This window comes from Danio aesculapii, chromosome 16 (assembly GCF_903798145.1).
Source record: "Danio aesculapii chromosome 16, fDanAes4.1, whole genome shotgun sequence".
NCBI classification, from domain to species: domain Eukaryota; kingdom Metazoa; phylum Chordata; class Actinopteri; order Cypriniformes; family Danionidae; genus Danio; species Danio aesculapii.
The window spans coordinates 51,724,752-51,743,777 of NC_079450.1; the positions used below are offsets into that span (position 1 = coordinate 51,724,752).

The 19,026-nt window shown below is 37.8% G+C and overlaps 1 protein-coding gene across 3 annotated transcripts in view; it reads left to right on the plus strand.

Moving 5' to 3' along the window:
- Positions 1–15,485, plus strand: part of ttk (ttk protein kinase) — a 33,000-nt gene extending 17,515 nt beyond the window's left edge. For 2 of the 3 annotated variants that reach the window (XM_056476187.1, XM_056476188.1), the window contains exons 16-25: positions 1,312–1,441; positions 2,932–3,024; positions 5,822–5,979; positions 6,057–6,208; positions 8,364–8,488; positions 10,092–10,163; positions 10,533–10,709; positions 10,784–10,880; positions 12,524–12,609; positions 15,177–15,485. In XM_056476187.1, coding sequence (XP_056332162.1) covers positions 1,312–1,441; positions 2,932–3,024; positions 5,822–5,979; positions 6,057–6,208; positions 8,364–8,488; positions 10,092–10,163; positions 10,533–10,709; positions 10,784–10,880; positions 12,524–12,609; positions 15,177–15,260 — 1,174 coding nt within the window. In that variant the 3' untranslated portion in view covers positions 15,261–15,485. The remainder of the gene's footprint in view (positions 1–1,311; positions 1,442–2,931; positions 3,025–5,821; positions 5,980–6,056; positions 6,209–8,363; positions 8,489–10,091; positions 10,164–10,532; positions 10,710–10,783; positions 10,881–12,523; positions 12,610–15,176) is intronic. The other variant, XM_056476189.1, reaches the window with a different exon arrangement.
- The last annotated feature ends 3,541 nt before the right edge of the window (positions 15,486–19,026 follow it).

Sequence of the window (19,026 nt, forward strand, 5' to 3'; positions counted from 1 at the left end):
TACATTTATTTGATCTTTTATCATCTTGAGAGTACATAATATTTGACTAGATAGTTTTCAAGGCACTGGTATTCAGTTTAAAGTGACATTTAAAGGCTTAATTAGGTTAATTATGCAAGTTAGGGTAATCAGGCAAGTTATTATAAAAATATAGCTTAAAGGGGTAAATGATTTTGACATCAAAATGGTTTAAAAATAATAAAAAACTGCTTTTATTCTAGCCGAAATAAAACAAATAAAGACTTTCTCCAGAAGAAAAAATATTATAGGAAATACTGTGAAACTTCCTTGCTCTGTTAAACATCATTTGGGAAATATTTGAAAAAGAAACAATCACAGTCAGAATAATTCTGACTTCAACTGTATATACAATTACATTACATTGCATGCTAAGTGCTGTCATGTTTTGACCTTTTTTACCTATGCAACTAGTTCATGTGTTTAAATTGTTAGATTGGTGTAAAAAGTAATTCATGTATTAATCAATGTTGTGTTAACGTTATAATCGAATCAAAAAGATTAACAAGGCTGTTGAATGAAATGAAGCAATTCTATTTAATGTCATGTCTAACATTCACTGACTAAAATGCTGAATGTCCATGACTTGTAGTGAGCACTGATCAGATAAAAAGCATAATATACAGTTGAGGTCAAAGTGATTAGCCCTTCTGCTTCTTTTTTAAATATTTCCCAAATGATGTTTAACAGAGCAAGGAATTTTTCACAGTATTTCCTATAATATTTTTTCTTCTGGAGAAAGTCTTATTTGTTTTATTTCGGCTAGAATAAAAGCAGTTTTTAAATTTTTTAAAACTATTTTAAGGTCAATATTATTAGCCCTCTTTAGCAATATTTTTTTTATTCTCTACAGAACAAACCACTCTTATACAAAACTTGCCTAATTACCCTAACTTGCCTAGAAATTAACCTAGTTAAGCCTTTTCAATGTCACTAAGCTGAATACTGGTGTCTTGAAAAATGTCTAGTCAAATATTTTAGACTGTCATCATGGCAAAGACAAAAGAAATCAGTTATTAGAAGTTAATTATTAAATATTAGGTTCATGAATGTGCTGAAAAAAAATCTCTTCATTAAGCAGAAATTAGAGATTAGTATAAAGAGAACCTAATAATTCAGGAGGTCTAATGATTCTGACTTCAACTGTAACTTTAATTGTGGTTGTCACATCTGTTTAGCACAGGTCCTGGAAGTTTAGCTTTTTTTAGTAAGTCAATGCCAGGGAATTTGACACTAGAGTGTAAATCTCACACTTGTTCATGTAAACCATGTTTTCTGTCTCCTCTTCGGTAGTTTTGTGACTCCTGTGGTGAAACAGCGGCCTGTGATTGTGTCTGTTCCAGCGACGGCTCAGAAAATGGGTCCGACTGCGCTGCCCTGCACGCCTCAGAGCGGAGTGTCCTACATCCAGCCCCCCGCGCAGGTGAAGAGCCAGACACACACACTTATTATGATAGAGATATTGCTTGTCAACCAAAAACAGGATGCCATTTCAGGTTTCGTTTAAAGTCTGCGTAAATGAAATGATGCTGTTGGCTTTTTAATCTCAGTATGGATGTATTTTCAACTGAAATGGAACATTAAGTAGGGGGCGGGGCTTAATTTCCTCTCATCGTTCATATGCATATTGTGGCTAATTCGTCAAACCGACATCATCAGAGAAGTACTATCTATCTATCTATCTATCTATCTATCTATCTATCTATCTATCATATCCATTTATCCATCTGTCTGTCTGTCTGTCTGTCCATCGATCATATCTATCTATTGTATTTATCCATCCGTCTGTCTGTCTAATGTATCTATCCATCCATCCGTCCATCCGTCCATTCATATATCTACTGTCTATTTACTGTTTCTATCTATCTACTGTATCCAGCTATCCATCCATCCATCCACCCAGCCATCCATTGCATCCATCCATCCATCCATCCATCCATCCATCCATCCACTGTATCTGTGCATTCTTTGGTCCATCTATCTCTCCATCCATCTGTGTCTGTCTGTCTATATATGTCTGTCTGTCTATCTATCTTTCTGTCCATCTGTCTATCCGTCCGTCCATCTATCTATCCATCTGTCCATCCATCTATCATCCATCTATATATCTATTGTCTATCTACTGTTTCTATCTATCTACTGTATCCAGCTATCCATCCATCCATCCATCCACTGTATCTGTTCATTCTTTCGTCCATCTATCTCTCCATCCATCTGTGTCTGTCTGTCTATATATGTCTGTCTCTTTCTCTTTCTTTCTGTCCATCTGTCTATCCGTCCATCCATCTATCTAGCCATCTATTGATCGTGTAACATTTACACTAGTAAAAGTTTAATTTTTCCCAGAATTTTTGAACTTTTGATTTGAACAATTCAATTCAACGATTTTGTTGATTTCAAGATGTTAAAAATTTTATGTACATATTTAAATGTTATGATTTGTGACATCTGCATTAATATAAAATGTAGCAGTTTTACTTGTAATAATTCAGATGACTTTGTGAAGAACAGATGAGAATATTTAACTTTTGAGAAATTGCTGTATGCAACTACATTTGATTAGCGTTACTCATCATTGTCATATTTAATTAGTGTATTAAAGTATTTAATTAATTATTATATTAGTATTATCATTATATTATTATTATATAGTATTTACTAGATGAAGTATTTTTTTGAGGTAATGAATTTCTGTTTCTGATAGCAGAAATCTAATCAATGATAATAAAAAATAAGATATCAATAATGAGCATTTTAACTAAAGAAAATTAACAATAAAAAAGAACATTAGTATTTATATTCTGGTACTAAGTAAAAAATAGCTGGCCACATAGAATTAACTTTTTTTAAATGATTGTCAGAATGGAGTCAGCATGACAGTAAATCTTCAACAATCTGATGTCTCACCCACAGACTCCTTCTTCAGCCTTCTCAAATGAATCCATTACAATCAAGGGCAAACAGTTCTTCATTTTCAAGATGATCGGCCGGGGAGGATCCAGTAAGGTGTGAAAAAAGTGACATTCTTTTCATATATATACTGCATTTTCTACACTTTGCTGGCACTTAGAGATGGTTCACCCAACAATTCAAATGTACTCAATGTTTTTTCCACCCTCAAATGATTGTAAATCTTTATGAGATTCTTTTTCTGTTGAACACTAAATGATACCATGCTGAAAGCTAAAAACATGCAAGCATTCAGTACGTATACATATACACCAATAATCCGACTTTAATAAGATTAAGACGATACTCTGATTAAGAGTCTACCGTGTAAACAGCAAGTTTTGATTAATTTAATCTCATTAAGGTCATAATCGAAACGGAAATCGGATTAGGACGTGGAGAGTATGCCAATTTTAGTCGCATTATTGAAGTGGAGCACAGACATGTAAACACCGAAGTCAAACTATTACCGTCGTGTAGGATTTTCACCACGTTTTGCAACAGAGTAGTCTGTACACACACGGCTGTTAGACACTATTCTCTGCAGCTACTGATTCAGTGAAGGACCACAGAAACCTGCATTGCGAAATGCGGAGTTTTTTTAATGTGAAACGTTTGTACACTACATAATTACACACTATATAATAAACAAGCACTAGTGTCTATTTAATAGGTACTAATATCTATTAATTAAGCACTATTATCTAATAAATAGGTACTACTACCTTATGATTAATTACTAGTACATAAAAATATGTACTAGTCCCAGCTGGAATACGTACTAGTCAAACTGAGTAGTTGATGTCTCAATGACAGATCCCCATAGAAATCAATGGAATTTTTTTTTTAACTGAATAGTTACTATTCACTATTAAAATAAGTACTAGTATCTATTAAAAAGAGTTAGTATCTATTTAAAAAGTACTAATATCTAATGAATAAGTACTAGTATCGAATACATACACTCATCAGCCACTTTATTAGGTACACCTTACTAGTAACGGGTTGGACCCCCTTTTGTTTTCAGAACTGCTTTAATCCTTCATGGTATAGATTCAACAAGGTACTGGAAATGTTAATCAGAGATTTTGGTCCATATTGACATGATAGCATCACACAGTTGCTGCAGATTTGTCGACTGCACATCCATGATGTGAATTTCCCATTCCACCACATCCCGATGGTGCTCTATTGGAATGAAACTGGTGATTGTGGAGGCCATTTGAGTACAGTGAACTCATTGTCATGTTCAAGAAACCAGTCTGAGATGATTCACGCTTTATGACATGGTGCATTATCCTGCTGGAATTAGCCATCAGAAGATGGTACACTGTGGTCATGAAGAGATGGACATGGTCAGCAACAATACTCAGGTAGGCTGTGGTGTTGACACGATGCTCAATTGGTACTAATGGGCCCAAAGTGTGCCAAGAAAATATCTCCCACACCATTACGCTGCCACCACCAGCCTGAACTGTTGATTCAAGGCAGGATCGATCCATGCTTTCATGTTGTTGACGCCAAATTCTGACCCTATCATCCGAATGTTGCAGCAGAAATCGAGACTCATCAGACTAGACAACGTTTCTCCAATCTTCTATGGTCCATTTTTGGTGAGCCTGTGTGAATTGTAGCCTCAGTTTCCTTTTCTTTGCTGACAGGAGTGGCACCTGGTGTGGCCTCTGCTGCTGTTGCCCATCTGCCTCAAGGTTGGACGTGTTGTGTGTTCAGAGATGCTCTTCTGCATACCTGTTGTAACGAGTGGTTATTTGGGTTACTCTTGTCTTTCTATGAGCTGGAACCAGTCTGGCAATTCTCCTCTGACCTCTGGCATTTGTGCCCACAGAACTGCCGCTCACTGAATATTTTCTCTTTTTCAGACCATTCTCTGTAAACCCTAGAGATGGTTGTGCGTGAAAATCCTAGTATATCAGCATTTTCTGAAATACTCAGACCAGCCCGTCTGGCACCAACAACCGTGTTCAAAGTCACTTAAATCCCCTTTCTTCCACATTCTGATGTTCAGTTTGAACTGCAGCAGATTGTCTTGACCATGTCTACATGCCTTAATGCATTGAGTTGCTGCCATGTGATTGGCTGATTAGAAATTTGCGTTAACGAGCCGTTGGACAGGTGTACCGGTGAGTGTAAGTACTAGTATCTAAAAAAAAAATAACAAGTGTCTAATGAGTAAGCACTAGTATATTTTCAAAAAATCACTAGTATCTAATGAATAAGCACTAATACTTAATGGAAAAAATAGTAGTATCTAAGAAATAAGTACTAGTAACATGAAAATAGATACTAGTATGGGTTATAAATTAAATGTCAAACACAGCCATACACGGTGGCTTTTCCTAGCACACAAAACTACATTAAAAAAATTAAAATAATAATATATATATATATATGCCGCAAGTTTTTCAGGAAGGGACTATTTTGTACTCCTTGGTACGCTGATGGAAACGCTGCTTTATTTGCAAATGTTTTTTGTGATATTCCAGATTTGCTCACAAATCTAATTCACGTCTTTAGATGCAAACATAGCTAGTTTGACATTATTAAATCGAGACTTCTCATTCAGCTCCATTGTTTTTAGTCATAAAAACAGCTCCTTAAGTTGATTGATGTTGCAAACTTGTGTTTTATTATATATATTTTTATATTATCCTGTTATTATTATAACTTTTTATTATATTGTTTTATTATATTTATCTTAATATACAGTTATACGCACTTATTTATAGAGCTTACTCCTGTAGGAAAATGAATCAAAAGTCCAAAAACGATCTCAGAAAACGGCTTTCTTCCATATTCCAGATTAAAGTGAACAGTGTGGTTTGTTTGTCTTCAGGTATATCAGGTCTTTGACCATAAGAAGCACGTGTACGCTGTCAAATATGTGAATCTGGAGGAGGCTGATGCTCAAGCAGTGGAAAGCTACAAGAATGAGATCGAGCACTTGAATCATCTTCAGCAGTACAGCGACCAGATCATCAAACTCTATGACTAGTGAGTGCGTCGACTTGTTTTACAGGCCGTTCGCATTTATACGGGACCGCGTGTCTGATGATGTGTTTGCTGTTCAGTGAGATCACCAGCAGCTACATCTACATGCTGATGGAGTGCGGACACCTGGATCTGAACACCTGGCTGCGCAACCGCAAGACCGTCAAACCGCTGGACAGGAAGGCATACTGGAGGAACATGCTGGAGGCTGTGCACACCATCCACAAACACGGTGAACAGCACACGTATTCAGTTGATATTAGCAATATTACAAATGCAGATCATGATAGTTCATGGGCAATTCTTTCGGAAGTTATGTGACTGACAGTGAATCCTATAATGCAGTGATTTGGTCACGACAAACAATACAAAGATTTGGATGTCGCATTAATTATGACATTTAAAGTGATAGTTCATCCAAAACTGTGAACACAAAAAAACAGCCATTGATTACATTCCTTCGTGTTTTCTGTTCTTATTAATGCATGTCAGTGGCTGGTTTTTCTGTAATTCTTCAGAGTTTATTGTTTAGTGTTCAATAAAAGAAAAAAAGCTAGCAGTTAAGAACCATTAGAGCAAACTGGATTCCTGGAGGGCCGCAGCTCTGCACAGATTTGCTCCAACATTAATCAAACACACCTGATCCAACTAATCAAGGTATTCAAGACTACTAGAGACTATTAAGCAGGTGTGAGTTGCAGGTGGTTAGAGCTAAACTATGCAGAGCTGCGGCCCTCCAGGAATTGAGTTTGAGACCACTGCATTAGAGTAAATGATCAGGAAATTTTTATTTTGGGTGAACCGACCCTTTAAATCTAATAATAATGCAATCATAAATGTTATACTATATTATACTATAAATACAATATTTAAAATGTATTTTATTCAAAGTGACATACAAATTATTGCAATTAAGCAAATAAAGAGATGACTAACATGTAGGTGTTAATCATTGTCAAATCTAATACAGTACAAAATAGCATGTTTTTTCATTACTTGCCTACACTGACAAAAGTCTTGTTGTTGATTTCAGTTGTAAGAGCAACAAATAATAACTTGACTGGTAGTTGATCATTTGGAAAAGTGGCAGAAGGTAGATTTTTTTTCCCATGAATCATCTGTTGAACTGAATCCCAGTCATCACAAATACTGCAGAAGACCTATTGGAACCTGCATGGAATCAAAAATCAAACAAGTTTGGTGAAGGAAAAATCATGGTTTGGGGTTACATTCAGAATTGAGGCATGTGAGAGATCTGCAGAGTGGATGGCAACATCAACAGCCTGAGGTATCAAGACAATTGTGCTGCCCATTACATTACAAACCACAGGAGAGGGCAAATTCTTCAGCAGGATAGCGCTCCTTCTCATACTTCAGCCTCCACATCAAAGTTCCTGAAAGCAAAGAAGGTCAAGGTGCTCCAGGATTGGCCAGCCCAGTCACCAGACATAAACATTGTTGAGCATGTCTGGGGTGAGATGAAGGTGGAGGCATTGAAGATGAATCAAAAGAATCTTGATGAACTCTGGGAGTCCTGCAAGAACGCTTTCTTTGCCATTCCAGATGACTTTATTAATCAGTGATTTGAGTCATTGCCGAGATGTATGGATGCAGTCCTCCAAACTCAAGGGAGTCATGCACAATATTCATTCTTTTTCCACTGCAACATGACTTTATGTTCTATACTGTACATTATTTCTGTTAAGTGACAAGACTTTTGTCTAAACAAAGTCAGACTTTACTGTCCTAATGAAATCATTAAAAATCAAGGCATGATCATATTTTATTTTGGTCAAATAAGCGTAATCTATAGCCCTTTTCCTTTTATTTAAGCCACTTCTGATACCAAATGATCAACTAGAAGTCAAGTTATTATTATATGTTGTTCCTAAAACTCAATAAGACTTTTGTCAGGTAGTGTATGTAGTGTGTTTCTTTCAAAAACAAGGTTAATGTAAATCTATATAACTCTATATAAGGATTTTTTTATTCTTTTGTGAAATTTAAAAAGATTCACTTGATGTTACCATGAAAAGCCAGTTATTATCTTCCTATTTGATTTGAATAATAGTCATAATGTTAGTGCAACCTTTTACTTTTTAAACGGTTTGTTTATGGTTTGTAACAATAACTGTTCTATACAAAAATATCTGAAATATCGTCCGAATAATTACATAAAATTTGACATTTACACTAAGGAATGATAAAGATCTTAAGTTTTAAAATGGTCTCTTTGTGTGAACTAATTTTGCATCAGTTTTAATTTAGGCCAAACTGTCACTCTGTATTGGCTAAAATAGTTTTTGAAAAAGCATAATTAGTTTTTTTGTGCTCAATGTATTGCATGTTTTAATTAATAATAATTTTTTTGTATCTTTCGTTTGAAGGCATCGTCCACAGTGACTTAAAGCCAGCTAATTTTTTGATAGTGGATGGTTCGCTGAAGCTCATAGACTTTGGAATCGCCAACCAGATTCAGCCTGACGTGACCAGTATCATGAAGGACTCACAGGTATGCCAGAAGTGAGATCTAAAGCAACTGGTGGGTCCAGACACAAAAGGGGATCACAGAAGCGTATCGAGTGGGTCGCATTGTGTTCTTGTGATGCACTACTTTGATTTGAAAACAAATGTGTAAAAAACTGTTACCAATCCAATTATAACTAGCCTAGAGCTCCGTCTCTTGTAAAAAAAAAACAAGCCTAGTGCGTCCTTTTTAAAACTAGTCCTGAACACAATCTGCTGTTAAAAACTAGCTTAGAATCTCATCTGCTGTTAAACGTTATCTTGGAGCTGTTAAAAACTAGCCTAGAGCTCTGTCTGCTGTTAATAACTAGCCTAGAGCGCCGTCTGCTGTTAAAAACTAGTCTAGAGCACAGTCTGCTGGTAAAATTAAACCTAGATTGACATCGTCTATTAAACACTAGCCTAGAACTGTTAAACTAGCCTAGACCGCCATCTGCTGTTAAACACTGGCCTAGAGCTGTTAAAAACTAGCCTAGAGCGCTGTCTGCTCTTTAAAAACAAGCCTAGAGCGCCATCTGCTGTTAAACACTAGTCTAGAGCTGTTAAAACTAGCCTAGAGCGCCATCTGCTCTTTAAAAACAAGCCCTAGACCGCCATCTGCTGTTAAACACTAGCTATGAGCTGTTAAAACTAACCTAGAGTGCCATCTGCTCTTTAAAAACAAGCCCTAGAGCGCCATCTGCTGTTAAACACTAGCCTAGAGCTGTTTAAAACTAGCTTAGAGCGCCGTCTGCTCTTTAAAAACAAGCCTAAAGCGCCATCTGCTGTTAAACAGTAGCCTAGAGCGCCATCTGCTGTTAAACACTAGCCTAGAGCTGTTAAAACTAGCCTAGAGCATAATCTGCTTTTTAAAAACAAGTCTAGAGCGCCATCTGCTGTTAAACACTAGCCATGAGCTGTTAAAACTAGCCTAGAGCATAATCTGCGATTTAAAAACAAACCCTAGAGCGCCATCTGCTGTTAAACACTAGCCATGAGCTGTTAAAACTAGCCTAGAGCATAATCTGCTCTTTAAAAACAAGCCCTAGAGCGCCATCTGCTGTTAAACACTAGCCTAGAGCTGTTAAAACTAGCCTAGAGCGCCATCTGCTCTTTAAAAACAAGCCCTAGAGCGCCATCTGCTGTTAAACACTAGCCTAGAGCTGTTAAAACTAGCCTAGAGCATAATCTGCTTTTTAAAAACAAGTCTAGAGCGCCATCTGCTGTTTAACACTAGCCTAGAGCGCCATCTGCTCTTTAAAAACAAGCCTAGAGTGCCAACAGCTGTTAAACTTAGCCTAGAGCTGTTTAAAACTAGCCTAGAGCGCTGTCTGCTCTTTAAAAACAAGCCTAGATCGCCATCTGCTGTTAAACACTAGCCTAGAGCGCCGTCACTCTTTAAAAACAAGCCCTAGAGCGCCATCTGCTGTTAACAATTAAGATCAGATTCAATTTAAGAGAGAATAGTGAACCTATTAAAGTTATGGGTTATGGCTTAATGATCAGGAAAAAAGTCTCAAAGCCAAACCGGCGAGAAATACTTATCTAGGGATTAATCTTTCACTTGATCATTGTGCATTGATTTACTCACTCTTTCTGTTCTTTGCCAGGTGGGAACTCTGAACTACATGCCACCGGAGGCCATTAAAGACACGTCCTCCAATGGAAAGCCGGGGTCAAAGGTGAGTGCAGAAATAAAAGTAGGGTTCATTTTGGTCATCTTCTTGAATTGAAACTGATGCTCGTTAACTGATCATTAACCAAATAAATCGGCTGTTCACTTTGATTGAATGACCATAAAAATAATGTTCACCTTTATTAGCTCCAGCCAATAGCAGAACAACAACTTCTAGGGACATGGGGGTTAAAATAGCAAGGGTCAGATAGCAAGGGTCACATTTATATCAACAACCAATGCATGAAATGATTGTCATTTATCACACATGTCTGCGATACGCATATTGCATGTATTACTATCACCATAACGTTGTGCAGCCCTTGTGTTCAGCGTATCACAGCAGATCACAAAGTCTCTCCTCTGCTGTTTTCAGATCAGTGCTAAAGGGGACGTGTGGTCTCTGGGCTGCATCCTCTATTGCATGACATACGGCAAGACTCCGTTCCAGAACATCACCAATCAGATCAGCAAAATCCATGCCATCATCGACCCGTCCCACGAGATCGACTTTCCCGACATTCCTGAAAAAGACCTGCTGGATGTGCTGAAGGTGTGTTTCGGCAATTAATATCCTCAGCAGTTTTACCAGTGCACTGCTCACCGTCTGTGTGTTGTGGGTTTCAGAGGTGTTTAGTTCGCAACCCTCGAGAAAGGATTTCCATCGCGGAGCTGCTCGATCATCCATACCTGCAGCTACAGCCACAACCTGCACCTGAGCCAGGTATTTCAGATCAATATTACAGTGGGCTTTTAAAACATCTTAAATTAACTTAAATATTGTCTTAAATCATTTTAAACCGGTCTTATTTCCCTATGTCCATGTAAAGCTACCCAATCAGGTCGACAACCATCCAATCACCAACAATCCATCTCAAAAAAAACTTTTAACAATACTATAAATCTATTATAGCCAAAAACTAGCCTCAAAACTTCTCTTGGTTATGTTGTTTTAAATGCAAGGATGACATTGTTTGAGATATTTGACATTGCCAAGACAACATCACTTGTCATAAATTATACATGCACACAATGATATTCTCTCACTTGACGCATTGCATTACATCGTGGTCACAAGCCCCTTTAACTACATTGAAGCCTATTGACTCATTATATAAACAAGCAGTTAAAATTATGGACTTAAAGCCTATGCGATGGCATCATTGTGAAGTTTTATGTAAACATAACCTTTTTAGTTTTGATAGTTTTATTTAATTTAATTAACTTAAATTGTTTTTTAAATGTTTAAATAATCATGTTCCAATGCTGTTTTCTCATCTAATCAGTCGGCATCAAACCTCTCACAGAGTTACACAGGCAACTGCTAATGGTGACTGTCTAGTGCCAAAGTGTAAGACCTCCTTTGGCCAGTCTGTTTTCTCTGTAAAGGGAGCCAAACTGTGTAATGATTTACCTGTTAGCCTGAAATCAGAAAGTAATAGAAATATTGTTAGTAGTGTTCTTAAAAAGTGGTTAAAAGCAAAACAGCAGTGTTTGCACAAATAGTCTACTGTTAGTTTGTTGGATCATGTCGCCTTTGCTTTTGCTCCAGTAATTTAATGTAAAGAATTATGATGCTGTGTATATGTTTTTATTATAGTTCCATTTTGTCAAGCCTCCTGTGGACAGGTGTTGAGAATTAGCAAGTTTGCTAAAACACTTAAACAAATGCATTTGGTTGTCCAGTGTAATTGTGATGTCCATATCAAATAAATAAATAATTAAATAAATCTGTCATAAACGTTTAATCACTTTTTTACGGAAGCGTAGAGCTGCCACCCAGGTAAAAAAAATCGTTATTACGACGAAGAGCCCGCCTACCTGAAAACTGGCATGCTGATAACAACATTGTCCAAGCTGATCAGTAGCTGCAAAATTTCCCCATGTCTCAATCCAAGCATAAAATATAACTTGATTAACTCTGTTAAACGAGACATTTTCTCACGCTCTGATCGCACCAGGTAAACATAGCCTAAACAATAAAGTTTTCACGGAATAATGTGATAATTATATTGTACAAACATGATATTATATTGTAAGAACGTGAAAAGTATATTGTACAAACGTGATATTATATTGTAAGAACGTGAAAAGTATATTGTACAAACGTGATATTATATTGTAAGAACGTGATATTATATTGTAAGAAAGTGAAAAGTATATTGTACAAACGTGATATTATATTGTAAGAAAGTGAAAAGTATATTGTACAAACGTGATAAAGCTCAGATTTTTTTTTTACCTGGGTGGCAGCTCTACGCTTCCGTACTTTTTTCAGTGGAACAAACTGAAATTTTTTTTTTTAATTCTCAAAGGAATTGATTACTGCTTGCTTGATTATTTTTGTTATGTGTCCTTCATTCACAGCAGAAACGTCCTCCAGTGATTTTAAGAGGATCCTCAATGAACTGGTGGCTCTTCAGTCTCCAAACAGTATCGCTAGAGCGGCTAGCGTAAGTCCTTCTCAATCCACAACCAATATAGAGAGATACAGTGTGTGTTCCAAAAAGCAATGTTCACTTCTCACCATACTCAACCACAGTTTTGCATGTTGTCTCATTATTGTGCAGCACAAGTAGTAGATTGACTGACCAATCACAGATCTCGCACTTTGTGCCATTGCAATGTGTATTTACATTTTTAGAGAGGTGTGCATCAGGGGTATGTGATGGGGCACTTTGAGAAGTTGAATTTGGCTTTTAGATGACACTTGTTAGGTGGCATGGTGGCTCAGTGGTTAGCACTGTTGCCTCACAGCAAGAAGGTCGCTGGTTCGATTCTTGGATGGGCCATTTGGCATTTCTGTATGGAGTTTGCATGTTCTCCTCGTGTTGGCTTGGGTTTCCAAAGTCATGCCCTATAGGTGAATTGGATTAACTAAATTGGCCGTAGTGTATGAGTGTGTGTGTGTGTGAATATGAGAGTGTATGGGTGTTTCCCAGTACTGGATTGCAGCTGGAAGAGTATCCGGTGCGTAAAACAGTTGACGGTTCATTTTTCGGTGTCACAACCCCTAATAATTAGGGACTAAGTCGAGGGAAAATGAATGAATGGCACTCCCACGAAGTGCTTTGAGATGTGCATTTTTTAAAAATTCAATGTTTGATCTAATCTCAATTCCAGAGAGGGCGGGGCATAGAGTAGCTCCTCCCCTTTAAAAAAAACAGCTAATAGTGTTTTATCACAGCTCTGCCAGTGAGACTGGTTGAGCTCAAGTGCATCAAATGAGAAGTGACAAAAAGGGGCGGGGCATGTCAGACACTAGAAAGCTTTTGATTGGTCAAAATATTTGATGAGGTGACGCCAACAAAAACATTGATTCATTAATGCTGAAGTGACAAACTGCAAGCTTTGGATGTTTATATCCTCTAAAGCAGTGTTTCCCGACCCTGTTCCTGAAGGCACACCAACAGTACATATTTTGGGTGCCTCCCTTATCTGCCGCATTAACTTAAGGTTTTTGAGTCTGTCTAATGTTCTGATGAGTTGATTCAGGTGTGCTTGATTAGTAATGTACTGTTGGTGTGCCTCTAGGAACAGGGTTGGGAAACACTGCTCTAAATGCAAATTTTGGCCAACACTTTATTTTGATGGTCCATCTGAGTAATAGTAGACTCTCTGCTTAATACGCTTATTTCACGCGACCGCCATTTTAAAGAACCAAAGGTAGGCTGCGGTGGGAAGAAATCCGGAAGTATAGGACCAGCACTGTAAACATTGCAGTAACATGCTGTGGACTATAAACTTTCAGCTGTTGCCGACAATTCTAAATGCCGAAATGGTGTAAACATCACTTTAATATCATTCAGTACGTTTAATTTATACAATTAAAAGCATATTAGGCATCAAACAACATGACAATCTCTTTAAGAGTAATATGCTCAAGTGTCCTCCTAGGCTTCAGTTCATGGCACCAGTTAAACACCGTGGGGACGCTTTCCTGCTTCAGCCTATGTAACCCATTGAGCGATAAAACACTGCAGTCCTCTGTAGCACACCCTCGTGTTGCCTGTAATAGTGTTGTTCTGATAATGAAGTTTTAAAAACGTCCATTTCCCGCTAACATTTAAACGCCGCTGAGCCCGTTCATAAACGGCGCTGATTTGCCATAGTGTTCACCAGTGCTCATCAGTTTACCGCTCTTCACCCAGTGCAAACACAGATCACTAGAGCATGAAGCAGCCGTGAAGATCAGTCGAGTCATCAAGCAGATCGCTCGGCTCGCCTGTGTTTGTGCTCGGGAAACAGCGGAGGGTGAACTGATGACCTTCTTGGCCAATCACAATCATTTCTGTTGAACTTGTGAACACAATGGCAAATCAGCGATGTTTTAAGAAAGCCATCAACAGTGCCTTAAATGTTAGCGGGAAATTGACTGTTTTTCTTTTAATTCAGTATCGTGACGAGTCTAATATAGGGAAAAATCAGTTCATTAACTTGAGTTTGATAAATAGCATCTAAAACGTGTGTTTGGGAAAGAAAACGTTAGCTAACTAGTGCCATTTCCCTTAACTTAGCTGAAAATGAGCTCTGATATCCCTTTTTATTTTCACCAATTATTCAGAACGGACCCTCGGGTCACTAAGAAGGCGGTGAAATGATAAATTTGTGTCACTTTCTCTTCGCTGATAAGATATACAGCCAGCTACACAACGTTCCAATGTAACCCAACGATACTATCGGGTTTCTTCCCACCGCAGCCTCGATTTCGCTTTTAAAAATGGCGGCCGCGTCTATATCTGTTGATACTGCTGCTATATAGACATTTAACTTACTATGAGAAACTTTGCAAGTACCTGTCAGCCTACACTAACTCTAACCTAACAGTCTACTTGTAATCTAGTGAGAATTAGTTGGCTTGTAGGTGCAATTTTACTTAAACTCAACAAACGGACCATCAAAATAAAGTCTGACCAAATTTTGTCACTGTTTTGGAGCACAGTAGCTTATAGTTCTCCTTAAAACTCAAATGTTATGTTATTTTCATGACACCATTAACATTTAGTCTCTGTCTCTGCAGAATTTAGCCATGATGTGCAACAGCGGGAGGAAACTGGATGTTTCTGAATGTGTGAAAAGCTCCAGTCAGACGCTGTGGAAATGAAGAGGACGTTCAAACCCACAGGACTCAAACCACTGATCGTAAACACTCAGGAGTCTTTCCTCACCGCATACAACATGTCAGGCAAAACCGCTTCCACATTATCACTTCATTCTAGATGCCTTTCCCCCCATTTCTTCTTTACCGATTCTGTGTTTTTTTGTTTTGAATATACGATGTAGTCTAAGAAAGTGTACGTGATGAATAAACATACCTTAGTCAAGTACATTACAAATCTGGTGGGGTCTTTTTGTTGTTTTTTAACTATAGCTTGCTGTCTTGGGAGTCATTTTAATGTCTGATTGGTTACACAATGTTTTCAGAGGTCTTACCCAAACTCTTTCGAGATGACAGAGTGCATACGTTTCCATAAAATTCTAGATTTTGTATTAAGACTCCTAAATAGGTAGACTATAATAAGGACTTCCCTTTCTTGCAGTTCTGAGTTTATTTGTCGCAAAATCTGAGTTCAGTTTTAATCTTTTACTACTTGTAATCATTTATTCAGGGTCGCCACAATCATGGAAAATCACAGGCACAGGTTGTTTAAATTAGTAACAGATTAATTTAGAGAAAACATCAGGAGGAAATGGTTGAAAATACAAATCATCTGTTGAAGGCATGTACCAGATCATCCATATGACAATGGCTCGTTTAAACAAATCTTTGAAAATAGGGGGAACATGTAAATAGGCTAAGTCAATGTCAGTTTATTTAGTCTTTTCCTTATTTTTAAACACTGTTTTCCGTTTATTCACGGTTGAGAATTGCATTATGGGATGTTGATCTCTGCTCCGTCGACTTTTAATGTTGAAAATTCAACTCTACAGTTTATCAGAGTGACACTTGTTGACATTTTCGAATAGATTGAGATCTTATAATGAATAAGAAGTAATATATGGATAAATAAGTCTGTGAAATAACAGAAAATGTGTTGACAGCTTATTACAAGGTATTTGTAGCGTAATATACAACACCAACCCAGACAATAAATCACTTTAAACTATTAAAAATGTTAATAAACGTCACTTTTTAGAACTTTTCAAGGTTAAAAGTCGTTGGAAGAAAAATCAAGCTCCCAAAATGAAGGTCAAAAGCAGAAATAAATTGGGATAAAATAAAAACATGAATCACAAAATATGGAAAACTGCTGATTTACAGATTTTTGTACATCGTGTGTATGTTATATACATGCAATTAGCATATAATTGCGGTAAATATAACTGTGCACCAGTGGTGTAGTCGGGGCAATACGCACGTATACTCAGTATGCCTACTTTTTTCCACTAGCTGTTTGGGTATTATGACTTCTGAGGATCAATAACTGCGGATACCCTCGGTATACTCACTTGTTTTGCTGATTAGACTTCCCCTTTAACTGTATACCAAATTTTTTTTAACTCTCATCCTAATTTGTTCCAATTGGTGCATTTTTGTTTATATTTTGCACCATTCCCCGCCCCCTGACGACTACAGCAGCTGTGAGAAAATTTCGTGGGTTTTTCGAAGTTAACTGAATGATGTCTTGGTGTAACGTTCAGGTAAGATTATAAAACAGCATCGGCGGGTTGGGTGGGAAATAGTACACCTCCTTTTTTTGTAGGACTACACCACTGCTGTGCACTTATAATAATATAGAAGATAATATAGAGGCTAAATTCATTATTCCCTTGATCATGTTAAAACCAAATCTGAGACATTCGAACTGACCAATCACACGTCTCTGCCTGCAGCACTTCTGTGCCTTTAGGAATTTGAACAGGCCCTTGTGCTGAGAAAGACATGACCATAAAAACAACAGCTTTTGATCATTTTCTAACCACAGAATAACAGCATTGACTCTAACAGCAAATAAACATACTTTTTAGAAAAGGTCAGAAAATTAATTTGTCATTTAGTAAACCGTAATGCTCAAACACATGATGTAGAACAATGTTTCTATAATCCAAACTGGAAGCTCAAGAATAAAGATTGTCATCATTTACTCTCCCCAAAGCCATTTCAGACCTGTTTGAGAAGCTTCTGTTGAGAGATTCTGAAGAATGTTGGTAACCAATCACCACAGCCATATCACCCTGCAGCCCGAGACCGGTTACTCACTGAAGCTAAGCAGGGCTGAGCCTGGTTGTTGCTAGATCGGATACGTTTGCGGCCGGAAGTTAATGAGAGTTATTTCCATTATTTATTAAATTTCCCAGTTATTGTATTTTATTAACGTCTACCCTCAACCCAACCCTAAACCCAACCGTCACAGTAACGGAAAAACAGTTGGTGTACCAAGTATTATTTATGTTATCTATTAAATTACCCAATAAATTGTATTTTTTTTAACGCCTACTCCCACCACAACCCTAAACCTAACCGTCACAGTACTGTTAAAATATTAATTATTGTTATAAAAAAATACTGCTAATCGTCATAAAAAATGCTGCTTTATTAATGTGCATATCGCACTTCCGGCCGGCCGCATATCCCATTTAGACTTCACCCTGAGCCTGGTCTGGACCTGGATGGGAGACCACATGGGAAGACTAGGTTGCTGTTTGAAGTGGCGTTAGTGAGACCAGCAGGGGGCGCTCAACCTGCGGTCTGTGTGAGTCCTAATGCCCCAGTATAGTGAAGGGGACACCATACTGTCAGTGAGTGCTGCCTTTCAGATGTTATGTTAAAGCGAGGCTATTAAAAATCCCATGGCACTTCTTGTAAAGAGTAGGTGTGTATCCCTGGTGTCCTGGCCAAATTCCCCCCATCTTACCCATCATGGCCTCCTAATCATCCCCATCCACCGAATTGCCTCTTTCACTATCTCTCCACCCCCCCTGTAGCTGGTGTGTGGTGAGCACACTGGCGCCGTTGTCCTGTGGCTGCCGTCGCATCATCCAAGTGGATGCTGCACACTGGTGGTGGTGTGGAGAGACCCCCCCCCCCCCCCTCACGATTGTGAAGCGCTTTGAGTGTATACACAATAAATGCTCCATATAAATACACATTACATTACAACCATTGAATTCCGCAACAACATTCTTCAAATTATCTTGTTTTTGTATCTGCTTGAGAGTAAATGATGAAAGAATTTTCTTTTATGGGTTTCCGTTTGGTTTATGGAAACAATATTCACATAACGTGTTTTAGAGCATTGGATTTGACTAAATGACAAATAAATCAAGAACATTTAAAGGGGTAGTTCACCCAAATTTGTATTTGTCATCATTTACTCACCCTGTACTTATTTTAAACCTTAATGAGTTTCCTCTGTTGACCACGAAATGATGTTTTAAGAATAATGGAAACCTGTAACCATTAACTCCCATTGTATTTCTATATGGAAGTCAATGGTTACAGGTTTTCAGCATTCTTTGAAATATCTTCAACAGCAAAAGAAATGCATCAAGATGTCCTCCATGGGTCTTCAGACTCAGTGCTGGAGGGCCGGTGTCCTGCAAAGTTTAGTTCCAACCCCAATTAGACACACCTGAACCAGCTAATCAAGCTCTTTCTAGGTATACTAGAAACTTCCATGCAAGTGTGTTGAAGGAATTTGCAACTAAATTATGCAGGACCGAGTTTGGATACCCGTACGTTTAAACTATCGCTTAAGTATAATTGTTGGGTGAACTGGCCCTTTAATATATTGTGTCTGTGTCTCAAATCCTACCTAGACAGACTGCATTTTTGTCTTTTGAAACACGGACCACGTTTGACGTACGGTGTCAGTCAAATCTCCTCCCACGTTCTCAGCCAATCAGATGCGCGCTAGTCCATGTGAGTG